At 33.5% G+C, this 13995-nt stretch overlaps 1 protein-coding gene across 2 annotated transcripts in view; it reads right to left on the reverse strand.

Annotated features, from left to right (window-relative positions):
- Window positions 1-4127: 4127 nt before the first annotated feature.
- LOC106615989 (rho guanine nucleotide exchange factor 25) overlaps window positions 4128-13995 on the reverse strand; it is a 33565-nt gene continuing 23697 nt past the window's right edge. For both annotated transcript variants that reach the window (XM_014232424.3, XM_014232423.3), the window contains 4 exons: window positions 6098-6184; window positions 5030-5134; window positions 4828-4959; window positions 4128-4766 (listed from right to left, as the gene is read on the reverse strand). In XM_014232424.3, the coding sequence (XP_014087899.2) occupies window positions 4338-4766; window positions 4828-4959; window positions 5030-5134; window positions 6098-6184 (753 nt within the window). In that variant the 3' untranslated portion in view covers window positions 4128-4337. The remainder of the gene's footprint in view (window positions 4767-4827; window positions 4960-5029; window positions 5135-6097; window positions 6185-13995) is intronic.

Consider the following 13995-nt stretch of genomic DNA (forward strand, 5'->3'; position numbering starts at 1 on the left):
ATACTTTTTTGAATTATTCAACTCGGACATTCCATAGGAAAGTTATCACAAATTTAAAATGTAGGTATTAGAAAAAAGTCGCGTGGTGAGGCGACGGGAGAGGAGTCAAGAAATAATGTGCAGTGCGGCTCACTCGCGCAATTGACTCCTTACGATACAGTTGTTAGCGGAATTGAATATAAGTAATATTGAAAGTTCGATGTTCACATCTCATCGACTATATGAGGTCCTCTTCGCCCTAGTGGGATGGCAAATAATTCCGTTATTCTTATCATAAAACTCTATAAATGTCGCTTAGTTTTGAGTGACATAAACAAACGTTAGGTAAACAAAAATGACCAGCACAAGTTTATTGCAATTGAAGAAAATAATTTCTAAGCCACAAATGACGCAATAAAAAAATCTAGAAAATTTTTAGAAAAAATTTAAATTTTATACAGAATTTCATCTAACAACTCCACTGTCCGCTCCAAGGATGTTTACTTTGCTCTTAGACTATTCGCAAAGAAAATTTTATGCACAAAATTTGTCCATTTTGCATATGTTCATATGACAAAAAGTACACACACATACATATATCCTTATATTAGGATGCACACATATGGACCTAAGATCCTCTGCATACAAAAGCTACAGGCGGCTGATGATGATACAGAGTCAAACAAGCCCGGCAACAAAATAAACAAAGCAGCGCACAAAGTCACTGAAAGCGGAACAAAAACGGGGAAGGTGAAGTATGAAAAAGACAAAAAACAACAAAAGCAACAATAAACTGTTTGACTTCTGAGTTTCAGGCACTGGCCACATGTACCCCACATATATGAAAGGACCCCTGCCAGGCGAGGCAAGCAAACGAGTACAGGCAGCAGTCGGGTGGCCGTGTTGCAGGAGTGAAACGGGGAGTGCGCACGAATGAGCAACGAAAAAGGCAATTTATCATAAATATTTGTCAAGGCTGGCGGCGAACAATATAAAGACAAAATAAAACAAAACAAAGCCGGCAAGCAGTGCTGATGAGGGATGTGGGGGGAGGTGCGGTCCGCTGATGACCACAGTGGGAGGCTGCGCATTTAGTTGCAAGTAGCTACGCTCGAAGAAATCACTGCATTGGCTGTTGGCAACACAGTTATTTTACGGCTCAGCGCACAAGCTGCAGTGCTAACAATATTTCGCTTATTTACTGTTGTTGTTGTATTTTTTCTGAATTTGTAATTGCTGCTGGCGCTTAAAGTCTTCGGAATGGGTTGGGTTGGCGTCCACTCGCGCACCATAATGATGCATGTCCTCAATGCGCTCGGCTGACAAATGCATTCCACACGCACACACATACATGCAGCGTTGTAATAATTCAAAACCCTGTATAGATATAAAGAAATTAACATATAAATAATACTTTCGAGAAAGGACAAGAAAATAATGATAATAAATATCATCAAAATATTTTAATTTGTGGCTAACAAGCTGTGAAGTGATTGAAGAATTCTTTTTTTCTGGCGTTGAAATATTTATATTAAAAAAAATTGCAAAGAATTTGAGGAAATACTATTGTATTTTCACCGAATTTATCTCTTTTAACAGGACTGAACTTATACACTTGTTATTAGTTTTGGCTGAAATAAGCTTTGATTTTTTCACAAAAACTCCTGATGATTTTCAAACTAAATTTTCAATTTCCATAAAAGGGAAAGGTCACACATATGGTTTTGATGGACATTTAGTTGGCAATTTTGGCAAAGCTGAGTATTTAAACCTCTATGGCGAGATCACACTTGAGAAAGTCTTGATTCGTATCGTTCAGTTTATATGACAGCTATACGCTATAGTTGTCCGATCACAACAGTTTCGTCGGAGACTAAACTCATGCCTTAGACAACAATCCACCACAAAGTTCGTGAAGATATCTCGTCAGAATAAAAAGTTTAGATATCGGCGGTTCCGAAAAATGAGCAGCTTCTTGAGGAGAGAAGGTCGTGTGAAAATTTCAGTTCAATATTTCAAAAACTAAGGGTCGAGTTCGCGTATATCCAGAAGACGGACGGACAGACGGGCATGGCTAAATCAACTCAGTTCATCATGCTGATTATTTATGTATACATTTTATAGGGTCTCCGACGTTTCCTTCTGGGTGTTAACTTATATATCCTGTACAGGGTATAATATAGATACTTCATGACTAAAAATACAGCGTCCACCAATGTAGATGACAGGATTTTGACAGCTGGTGGCGGCCATGTTTGTTTAAGATTTTGTGTCAACTATTACATCATGTGACATTTCACTTTGGTACAACGCTTGGAATTGTTCAAGACTATAATGCAATCCCACGTTCCCCGGTGGCTACTGTAAGAGCTTTTCGCCCAAAACACGGACGTCATAATGTTCCATTGGAAGTAATTATAATCTCTCCGATAATGTGCCATCTTCCCGTCAAAGAAAAGCCCATCGTGAAGGAAATATCGCTGCCGTTCATGCCAGTGTTAAGGTCAATCCGAATCAGTTGGTTTAACGTCGCTATGCACAGTTGGGTCTCTCTCCGATGACAACAAGGCGAATTTTTCGGTTGGATTTGACTTTGCATCCGTGTTGGTACGAGAACTGACTATTTAAAGCAGATGAAGCTCATTTCTGGCTTAATGGCTTCGTCAGCAAACAAAATTGTCGCTATTGAGATAAATCAAATCCTCTTGTCCAAAAATTTACCGTTTGGTGCTGATTGTGGTATGGCGGCATCACCGGGTCTTAATATCTTTCGAAATGAGGCAGAAAATGCCGTTACTATAAATAGCGAACATTATAACACGATGTTGGCAGACTTTATTCTCTCGGAATTTGAAGAAATCGACACGAACGACCTCTATTTCCAACCAGACCTCTATACTATTTTTTCTGAGATATGTTATATGAAAGGTATACGCCAATCAACCAGCAACACTCGAGTTTCTCGAAGACAACATTCAGCGCACTATACCCGAAATTCCAGTCCAATTGTTCCACCGGGTGAAAATTGGCGTAGACGGGGGCATTGGGCATAACAAAAAAAAAAAAAAACAGAACCCATTTTGACTAAATTTGAGTGTTCTATTTCATTTTAACATCACGTCAGTCTTGTTGGTAGACCCTTTATACCTTTAACGTGGTTCAATATGAGTGATAATCTGATTAGGAATTAAGGATATATGAATAATTTTAAATAAATTCTCGGTGACGTCAAAAAACTACTTAAATTATCGTGAGACCATTCCATATTTATTAAGGCGATTGATTTTGATTTCAGGTAGTTCACTTGGATGGCTGTAAGTATGAGAGCTGAGAGTATGCAAACTTAGTTTCTGTGCCAATCAGATAATTAACTGCATCTCTCACTAGACCTGAATGATGGTAATTACATAATATTTTTCATGTAAATATATTCTTGCTATATTTTCTCTGTGTAGTTTAGTACGAAACATCGAAGCCCCGTACTTATTGCATTCATAGAAAAATCCTTGAAAGCAACTATAAGAAAAACCTACTTACGTGCGCTACATTTTCGGAAAATTTAGAATTCGCAGATTGCTTCAGAATAGAAGTACAAGTATGGGCGACCACATACAAGCTACCGAAGGGAAACTAAAGCTTTATAGTCTTAAAGTAGACTTCATACCATACTAACTAGTTCTTATTGTTTCCGTTAATCGATTTCTCCGCTCCGTTCTATTTCCGAAAGCAAACTGTTTTGTGGTGAGGCCATCCTCCTAAATATATAATTGAAATATTTTTATTAGCTTTACCGAAGCGATTGGTATACAAAACACTGGCTATTTTCTATCTGTATTTTTTTTAGAAGATACTTTTCAGAGTCTAGAAGCAATTGGAATGCGCTGACACTTATTATATATCTACAGCTATCTTAGTAATCCCTCAGCATATACATAGGTTTATTAGATAGTTAAAGCAGAAAAATACCATACATCGCAATGATATAATTTCTTTCTGTCTAAAAGTATCAGTTTAATACTTTTTATATAAAAACTATTGGCCATAAGATTGCCAAGTACTTTCGAATTAGTGAATGAATAAATTATCAATCATATGTGTAGTGCGAAAATATGCTCAATGCCTCACAAACATTCTAAATAAATGCAAAATTTTCTGTTTTACAATATTATATTTTAATTTTTTTAACAAAACGCTTATACAATCTAAACTTCGCGGCAACTTTTGTTTCAAAAACAGACAAAGCTATAGTTTTATATAATAAAAACTTATTTTAAGAAAATAAAAATCATAAATTAACCCGCTTATTTCAGTTGTGGACCCGCCCATAATGTTTTAAAACCAAGTTACTAGCAAAACTACTAAAAATAATTCCATATCAGCCAAATGGCCGCGCCGACGCCAAGCACCAAATCCATTGGCAGCACGAACTTCCCCCGCATCGCCGCCTCCACGCGATCGATTTCGATGATTTTTCGCGCGCAACGCAGCCACTGTGTCATCGCGCACGCTTCCGACGCCGTAAATTCATACTCCTCCTTGGCGCCACCTGCTGTCGCTGCACCCCGTGAGCGTTGCAATACCGTGACACTCTTGCTGCCATTCAACTGCAACTCCAGCGTCGACCATTCGTAATGATGACGATAGGCAAGCCGGCGTTTGCGCACTTCGGTACAGATGAGACAGCGATCGAAGAGAAACACCTTAGCCGTATATTTCTTGCGCGAACGATGATGATAAGCATCGAACTCGGTGGCGCGTCGAAAATAGCCCTGCGCCGCCAAATTGAGCTGCAAGCATAGCGAATTGTATAATGAGTACTTCAAGCTCAAATTTATAGTTCAAACTTACCTCGGTTGTCTCGTCTATCGCTGGTACGTCCTCCGCCTGATTGACTACTTCGAGTAGACGGCGCATGCGTGTCTCTAGCTTGCACACAGACGCTAGCACTGGCTTACAGCTAATGCCGCTTTTGTAGAATTCCTGGCGGGGTGAAGAAATCAAAACGATTATATAAATTTGTATAGTGAAAGTTCATTAGTATCATACTAACAGATATGAATTGCTGCAACAACAATGGATATCTGGTCAGTCTTTGTATGGGCTGTACAAGAAAGCTGTCGATGCCCAATTTGTCGTTTATCTCATTCTGTATATTCTGCAAAGATAAGGAGATTTAATAGATATTTTTACTTAAGAAATTTTGATAACCAATTTTATATTAGTAAGTAGCCTACCGTCGGTTTTAGTTATAAAATATAACTTGAAATATTGTATAAGTGATTTTAACGGTTACTATGTCTAAAAGTGCTAGAGTAACAGTTGTAAGATATCTTTTAATCGATAGCTTAACAAATAAAAACTTTAACGAAAAGTTTTTTAGAGCTCGTGAGTCAGAGGTTTTAAAGGGTTTCTCATATTAATTTTAATTCCTGATTGTTGATGATTTTTTATATATATTGAGGAGACTTAAGCTTCAACTACTTTTTATCCGGAGAAAAACGATTTTTAACACATTTTTTGCAAGTATCATAACATTAGCGCCTCATAATTCTAAATATCAAAACAAATCACGACCTACTATAACGGCTGCAACCCTAATACCAGTTCTACAAGCAAACATGCGATAATGTCGTGAGTTCCAGAGATTTCGTCAAAATCAGTTCAGTCAATTTGCGTCAATTCTTCATCTCTAGAGATATAGAAGTCCTACATTTACGAAGAAGGTACTACAAAATTTAAAAAATATTCGGTTTAATAAGCAATACTTTTATAGAACTATTTCGAGGATATAATCACAAAAATTCCATTGCTGAAGAAGCAGGACTAAGAACAAACTTAAGTAGTTTTACTTTCTTCACATGGAAATAACAGGAGTAATACTGATTTGTTACACTTTTTTTTGTTACACTTTTGTTATCTTGAAGAAATTTTTTTCTAGCGAATTTTTTATGATTCTATATAAAATAGGGTGTACATAACGAAAATGAAGGAGGCTTGAATCTCTACTAAATGTATTAAAATTTTTTTTTTTAAATTTTTTATTTAAAAAAAAATTAAAAATCACTATTTGAATTTCACAATTATATCTCAGTTATAATTTATACAAAGCATAATTTACCTGCAACCACGGGCGTTGCTCCTGCCGCAACTGCATCGATGTCTTTTTGTTCATCATAAATATCACATAGCAATAAAACTCATTTTTCTGCAATGTAAACATGGAAAATGGCATTGTAAGTATGTAAGTATGTAGATGTATATATATAAATAAATTTTTATTTCAAATGAAATATGTAGAAACATCCGGTGCGATAATAATGGGTATTACCCGTGAAATATGTATATGTCTATTTCTCTTTAAGTATATATTAGTATTTATACTTATATAGGTATATATACATATAAGTACAAGGCTATATGTAATTCCTACCCATTTATATATAAGATATGGTTAAACTGCGTATCTGTTAAAACATTACATATTCTTAGATATATTTATGTTGCAAAATACTTTATAATATAGGTTTGCCCTCACTGTCAATCGAATTTATCAAACGAAGGCATAAAATTTTTTTTAATTTCTCAACCATTTTAAAGTTAATTTCTTCTAAATTAAGATTTAATATTAATAGATATACCCTGAATAGGGTATATTAAGTTTGCCACGAATTTTGTAGCGCCTAGAAGAAAACGTCACAGACTCTATAAAATAAAAATATTGGGAAAAATATCTTCACGAAATGCAATCTCCGAACAAATTGCTCAGAACGGTCTATAATAGTATATACCTACCATACAAACTGACCGATCAAAATAAAGTTATTGTTATTTTTTTTGTTGGAATTAAGTTGATTAAGCCATGGCCGTCTGTCTGTGTATACGCGAACTAGTCATAGTGAGACATCGATCTGAAATTTCCAAAGAGTCATTTTCTCTTCAAGAATCGCTGCTATCAGACAACTATAGCTACAAGTATAAGCTGCCATACAAATGACCGATCGATGGTTAAGTTCCGTGACTCGAAGGTTTATTATTATACCTGAAAACTTGACATTTAGAAGAAGGGGAAGAAGCACTCTCAGGTATTTTCTTCAAAATAATTTGCGGGATTGGCTCTTTATTTAATAAGTTTTCATAAATCCCAAAAAATGTAACGTAGTAATATTTTTTTATGACTATATTGAATGCTAGGTTAACTAATAAATAGCACTTTATTACCTATAAATAACGAAGAATATTTCATTAATTTAATCCCTAAATGTTGAAATCAAGCTTTAAACTAATTATACAATTAGTATTTTAATTGACAATAAATTGATCAAATTAGTTAGAAGGTTTTATTTTAACTGTGAACTAAAGTAAAATTATTGTTTCTTTATTTACCTCGTTTCCTCGGATTTTTCATAAACTGAGACCCTTTTTTAGGTCCCCGTCTCATGCTAATTGTTTAAGCTAAATTGAGTACATTTAAATTCTAAACGGAAGGATTTAGTTTACACTTTAATTATCTCAACTAATTTATTCACGATTGTCAAAAAATTTTAACATTCTCAGTTGTTAAACGTTGAGCTTAATTGAGCAAGTAAAAACACCAAATTGGTTGATTCAATTACAACAATTGTTTCCGCTAATTGTTCTATTTAAACCTGGTCTTAGTTAAATTTTACGCTAAAAAACTTCCCTTTTTGGTGAAGATAAATAATTAAAAGTGGACAAACAGAAAGGTGGTAAAATTCCAAGTTTTAACCGACTTTTACATTTGTGACAAACCTCTAATGCCAAATCCGATAAATTGTCTCAATGCCAGTCTTAGGATTACTAAATAAAAACATGCAAGTTGGACAAGGTGTATAACATGTAGACAGACTACGAAAATATTTAGCGATAAATCGAAGTGTATTCCGAAAGCTCGCAAGCCTTTCTTACTGCGCTCATTAATTGCGTCCACCCGTTTATCACTTACTTCGGCTTTCCAAAAAATTGCGTGCGTTGAAAATTGTAAACATCTTTATTTATTGCATGCAATTTCGCATATTGACCTACTACAGCTCATATAAATTCGCTACACTCAAGCAAGTTTTGCTTTGACTATCGAAACACGTAAACAAAAATCGGCAAATATTTCATGTATAACACATAAAAAAAAACACATGACAAGGCCAGCGCAATTCGCGTATGCTAAATACTATATAAATATTTACTCGAGCAACGAATGCAAAAAATGTATAAACTCGAAATGGAAACGTGACAAATTATGAAATGAATAGTAAACATTTTGTTTTGTAAATTATATAGCAGCTCTTTTCAAAATTAAAGGCTTTTTCGAAGATCTTAAGTTGAAAGAAATTAGTGCTCAGAGGTATCGGTTACTTTCGATAAATTAATACACTAATTTTAAATTTAAGAAACGATCGTCTTTCTTTTGTAAATCGATTCGTATTATATGGGCATATAAGTATATTAATGGTATTGTTTTAGTCTTGAAACTTTATTTGCGATCTCCATTGAATAGTACGAGTACCCAGCATTAATACTTTTTAGAAATAGTGCATTGTCGATTATTTTATAATCGAGTACTTTTGCAAGCGATACTGCACAATGCTAGTTATTTTTCTATCAATCAACTTGCTTTCAATTCTGAGCACAGCCTTGGAGAGTAGTTAATCAAACAAACTATACCAAATGTTTAAGCAAACTAGCAGCACTTCCTTTGCAATGCTGTGCTATCCTGTACTCCGACGTTTGCTAAGTTGTGTAGTCTTTCTTTGATGGAGAAATGCTTCTTGTCGCCATAAGAAACATTTTATTAACTTTTTAAATTTAAAACCTGCTGTGTTGTGCAAAACTTGATGGAACCTTGTAAGAAGACTTTACTTAGGCGCAAGTAGTATTTATGGCATAAAGCTTTATTACAAAATTCTTTCCTTGGTATGGTTACCATCAGTCCAATAACTCTAAGCATTAAAATGCTAAAGCGACTATTTGAAAGGCGCCATATCTATAAAAATAACTATTGTATTTTATGCTCCAACATGCTTTTTGTTGGCCTCTCAAAACTAATTTGCGCATAATAACTTTACTTAACCATAAGAGACATAACACACAAACAATTTTTTTTATATAAATGGTATCACCAACTAAATTTTGTATTGTGAAACAGATTTTTGATTAGTATTCCAGGCGCGGCAGTACACGCGATTTCCTATAAATACATAATTATTTCGAAACACTTAAAACACTAGCATTGTTTTACTTTGCTTCACTTGAGCCCACACCCTCTATGGAATCGTAAGTAGTGCCAAATGGAATAAACTTAATGAAATAAATCACAACCCATTTGGAGGGAAAAAATATACACGCGAGTGGAATGGAAAAGCCGAAAGTCGCAAGAATGTAAACTGTCAATTTGTGATGTTTTCGACACCTGCGATCAAAAAAAAAAAATACCATAGCAATTCTTATGCAAATTCAATACGGAAATTTAATTTGTTTTATTACAATTGAGCGTGTTTGGACTTTAACAATTTTTTTTTTTGTTTTTTTTTGCTATTTTATTTATACATTTGTCTTTGGTTTCTTCCACTTTTTACAAAAAATACTGTCATTATATACTTTTACATGTACTATTTATAATTTTGACATGCGACCATATCCGTTACTCGTGTACTCGATCGTCTGTCTGTATTGTCAAGCAAATATCGTAATTCCGATTTAAGAAGTTATTATTATTATGTTTTGTTTTTAGACGAAATACTTTTTTTCCCATAAAGTTCATTATGAGATGGCTTGACGCTACTTAAAAGATCATACATATGTTAGGTGATACACGAAGACACCTATCTAATAAGAATAAAAGAAGCCACATGCAAACACATTATAAAGTACTTAAGAACCTTTGTATATGTATTTTATCTTATTTTCTTACGCAGCTTATTACCTAATCTTTTGATCGAGTTTTAAGTCATGTGGGACCTACTTAACAGAATTACATTCTTTTTGCAGTGTATAACGTAAGGGGCTAACTGGAAGAAAATTATATTTTACTTCATTTCTACGCTTTTAAAAACAAATAAACCATCGCAGTGCGCTTGCCCAGCAGCAGCACTGTTCAAGAGTAATGTCAGAATTCTGTGGTTGTAGGGATGAGCAGCTTGATTCGACTTAAGTTAGTAAAAAAAATTGTATTTATATATTAATAATTAAAATTGAAAGCTTTGAAAGGTGTCAGGTCTATCGAGATTTTTACGAGCAATTGAAATACTTTCTTTAGCTTAAGCTGAATTACGTTACTTTAAGACATTACGACAAATATTCATCATTTTATGTGGATACATTAAAATTAATAAAATTGCCGACTTTACTAAATTACCAGACGATATTTAAAAATATAACGGAAATAAGCCAAATAATAATCCACTGAAAAATAAATCACGCAATTATAGTGGAAAGCACAATGCAGTTTTGTGTTTTGTGTGCAATGTTTTGTTTCAAAAATTAATGCTGTACACTTGGTCCACAGTTGTGCAATGTGAAACCAGCATGGTTGTTCTTTAAACCCTTGACAGTTTGGAGATAATTTGTGTGTTAATTACTTACCTTATGTTTGGAAAGTTTTTCCGAAAATATTGCCTTTATTATTTCTGGAATAGCTTATTTCAGCTAAGTGATTCGGCATGAAACCTAATTCTATAAGTCCATTAATACCGTTGTCATTAACATCATTACCACAGTGAATTGATGTGGTAAAACTTGTTTCCATTTGTCAAATACAAATTTTTGAACTTAATTGAGTGTATGTCTCAACCAAATTCGTTCACTCAATTTCAAAATTAATTGTCTCCATAAATTGACTGGTTTAAATGTGGGATAATAATTTTAACTATTTACCAGGTCCAAATTTAAAAAATTATTTAAGCTAAACTGTGTCTGTGTAGATGTCAAATTTGTTGAATAACTTATTAGTATAAGCTAATTTAGTTATTTTACAAGCTCTTAAATACAAGTTGTGTAGACTAAGTTGAGTTTGTGCAAGCACTGAACTCTCTGACTCAATTTACAACTTAATTAACCTGTTTTAACTTATTACTAGCTGTATAATGTTAATTGTGTACGCTTAATTGAGTTGAGCGTGAGAAACAAAATCGTTGTTTGAATAAAATTTTAAATTTAAAATTTCTAATTGACCTTTTTGAACATAGCATAATAATATTACCATTATTTTCATCCTTTTTTTTTTAATTAAGCATGGAATCTAAACTATCGAGAAAAATTTATTAATTGCAATGTATTTATGAGAATTCCATTCCCTTCGAGCGACGCATCGTCCAATATTCGATCGATCTAATCCCCCAGCAGAGACAGTAAGTTTACTCTAATTGATAATGCGCATCCTTAGAAATGACAGTGCGTACCGTCACTATTATTGCTGTCGCACTTTCAGTGAATGGGCAAAAAGCGAGATGGTCACCGATCCCGATTTCCACAAGAAAATTTTGTTCAGTGAACACTTATGGCTGAATGCATACGTTAATAAACAAAATGTTCATATTTGAAATGATGATAATTCACAAGCCATTATTGAGACGCCGTTATATCCTCAAAAAGTCACTGTTTGGTGTGCTTTAAAAAATTAAGCCTACCATAGTATTATAGTTAATCGGGAACGCTGTATAGCCATGATTAATGATTTTTTCACGCCTGAATTAAAGCATGTTGATAGGGACGAAATCATTTTTAATACATAATAGCAAACCCTTATCTTTATAAAAAAGCTAAATTCTTGGCCACAAAATTAAATTAACAGTGTTTTTTTTCTCTCAAAAACCACTTGTTTAAAAAAAACAAAGTTTATATTGTATATTTAGCTTTCTCTCATTTTGTATTTTAAAACAATAAACATTAAAATTCATAATTCATATAGTAGTATAGCCAGCTAAAACAAAACAGTTCAAAGGGTCAGACGTTCCCCTATGGTAGTTACAGCCAAAGAAGTGTACATAACATATGTAAATACACATATAACCTATCAACTACCAAAATGAAATATTGTGCGACAGTCAACATTTCATTTATGAAGAAATAAATAACAGTAAAGTAAAATTATTATGCTACTTTATTTACAATTTATTAAGAAAAGCATGCCACAATGGTACATACATATTTATGTTTGTAAGTTTTTATGTATACCTATGTATATGTATGCCCAGGTAAACAATATCACGTACGGCAACTGCGGCGCGCATAAATGCATATAAATTAATTTAACGGAACGAAGCAAAGATAGTGGGAATTTTTCGTGGAAATAATGGGGATTGTCGCGTGATTGTAATCAGGAATGCCAGTGATATGTATAGATATATATTTGCCACTTTATTATTATTTTCTTGTTTAATGATTTTTGATATAATTGCAAGCGATTTTTTCCCTACTTCTGTGGTGAATTAATATATTCACCACACTTAATATTTAAAATTGTCGAAAGCGAAATTTTGAAGTATTTTTTTTTTTTTGTGAAATGATTAATTAATTATATTCTTCGCCAAAAATTGGCGATGAAACAAAAATGATAACTTAAAGAAAGAATTTTTAAGCTCGAGTGCAGTTTTTGAGGGCAAGTACAAACATTATTGAGGTTATTTAATACTTAATTTAATACTAAATTTTTAACAATGCGGTATGGTAAAACAATGTTTCGAGGTTAGGTAAAATTTTTTTGAAGTTATTTGATATTTTAGCTAAATTTTGACGATTGAGGTTAACTAAAAAAGTTGCGCATGTAAAATATTTTTCCAGGTTAAATTACTATTTGAACTTAATATTCAAGATTGATATTATGTGAATATTTAAGCTAAAATTTTAAAGAAAGATTGAAGTTAGGTAAAAATGTTTAGGGGTTGACTAAGAATGGAAAAATATGGTAAATAAAAATTGTAAATTTTAAGATTAAGATTAATTTAAACAAGCTTGAGTTTAAGCACCCAACTTTTTAAGGTTATGTAAATATTTAAGAAAAATTTTTAAGATTTTCAATGTTCTAGTGCATGTTATTCCACAATTAAATCCGCATTAGCCTGCATAACTTCATTAACACACACACACATAATATTTGTCAGACATACATCAATTTCCCGTATAGGCCCAGAAAAATGCCGCCAGTCTCTCTGCCGACCACTGTGTATTTGCCTTTTGTATTAGGCGTGAAACACTGGATGTATAACAGTGTGTATGAATGTGCTTACGGCATATGTGTGTGCCAGCTCATGCCACTAAGTTCTCTCAATCATTGTGCAAATACTCATAGATCATGCAACATTGCGTTGCAGTTTGAAGTTGCAAAGGGGGGCGAGAGATAATGAATGAGTGCGTTGCTCGTAGAAAATATGTGGAAGTAAAGGAGTCGCTGTGCTTGTTTCTATGCAAATTACAGTGGTCAACACACACACACGCGCATGTAAATTATGTTGATAAAATGTTATAAAACGACAAACGACCAAACGACAATTGAGATAATGGATTTATAAATGTTCCTCCTACCATTTAGGTTGCGAGTGCAGCCAAGCTGTGGATAGACTGCTGCTTTCTAATATCAAAGGGAAATAGTGACGGGTAAGAGACCCATTTGGAAATGTTGTGTATAGAGTTATTCTAACGGTAAATCAGAAGTATTTTTAACGATATCGGTTTATATGGATGTCCAAAACATGCTGCCATTACGTTAACATGGAAGAAAAATATAAAAATATATATCACAACAGGGATTAAATGCCAGAAAAAAGATGTATTCACATATTTTTTAATTTCCCACACAGTTTTGCTCAACGCTATCTTCCTAACTTAAGACTTTGATCAAGCGAAATTATAAGTTCCTTGAATACCTGAACACTTTTTTACTTTAAGTAAGTACAGTGTCCATCAGGACTTGAAACTTCAAATCTGGAAAACTCAATCCACGAGTAAATTATCAACAAAATTTTGGAATACTAACAACATGGAACGAAACATCAAAACTATCATAAA

Source organism: Bactrocera oleae, chromosome 4, assembly GCF_042242935.1.
Source record: "Bactrocera oleae isolate idBacOlea1 chromosome 4, idBacOlea1, whole genome shotgun sequence".
NCBI lineage: Eukaryota > Metazoa > Arthropoda > Insecta > Diptera > Tephritidae > Bactrocera > Bactrocera oleae.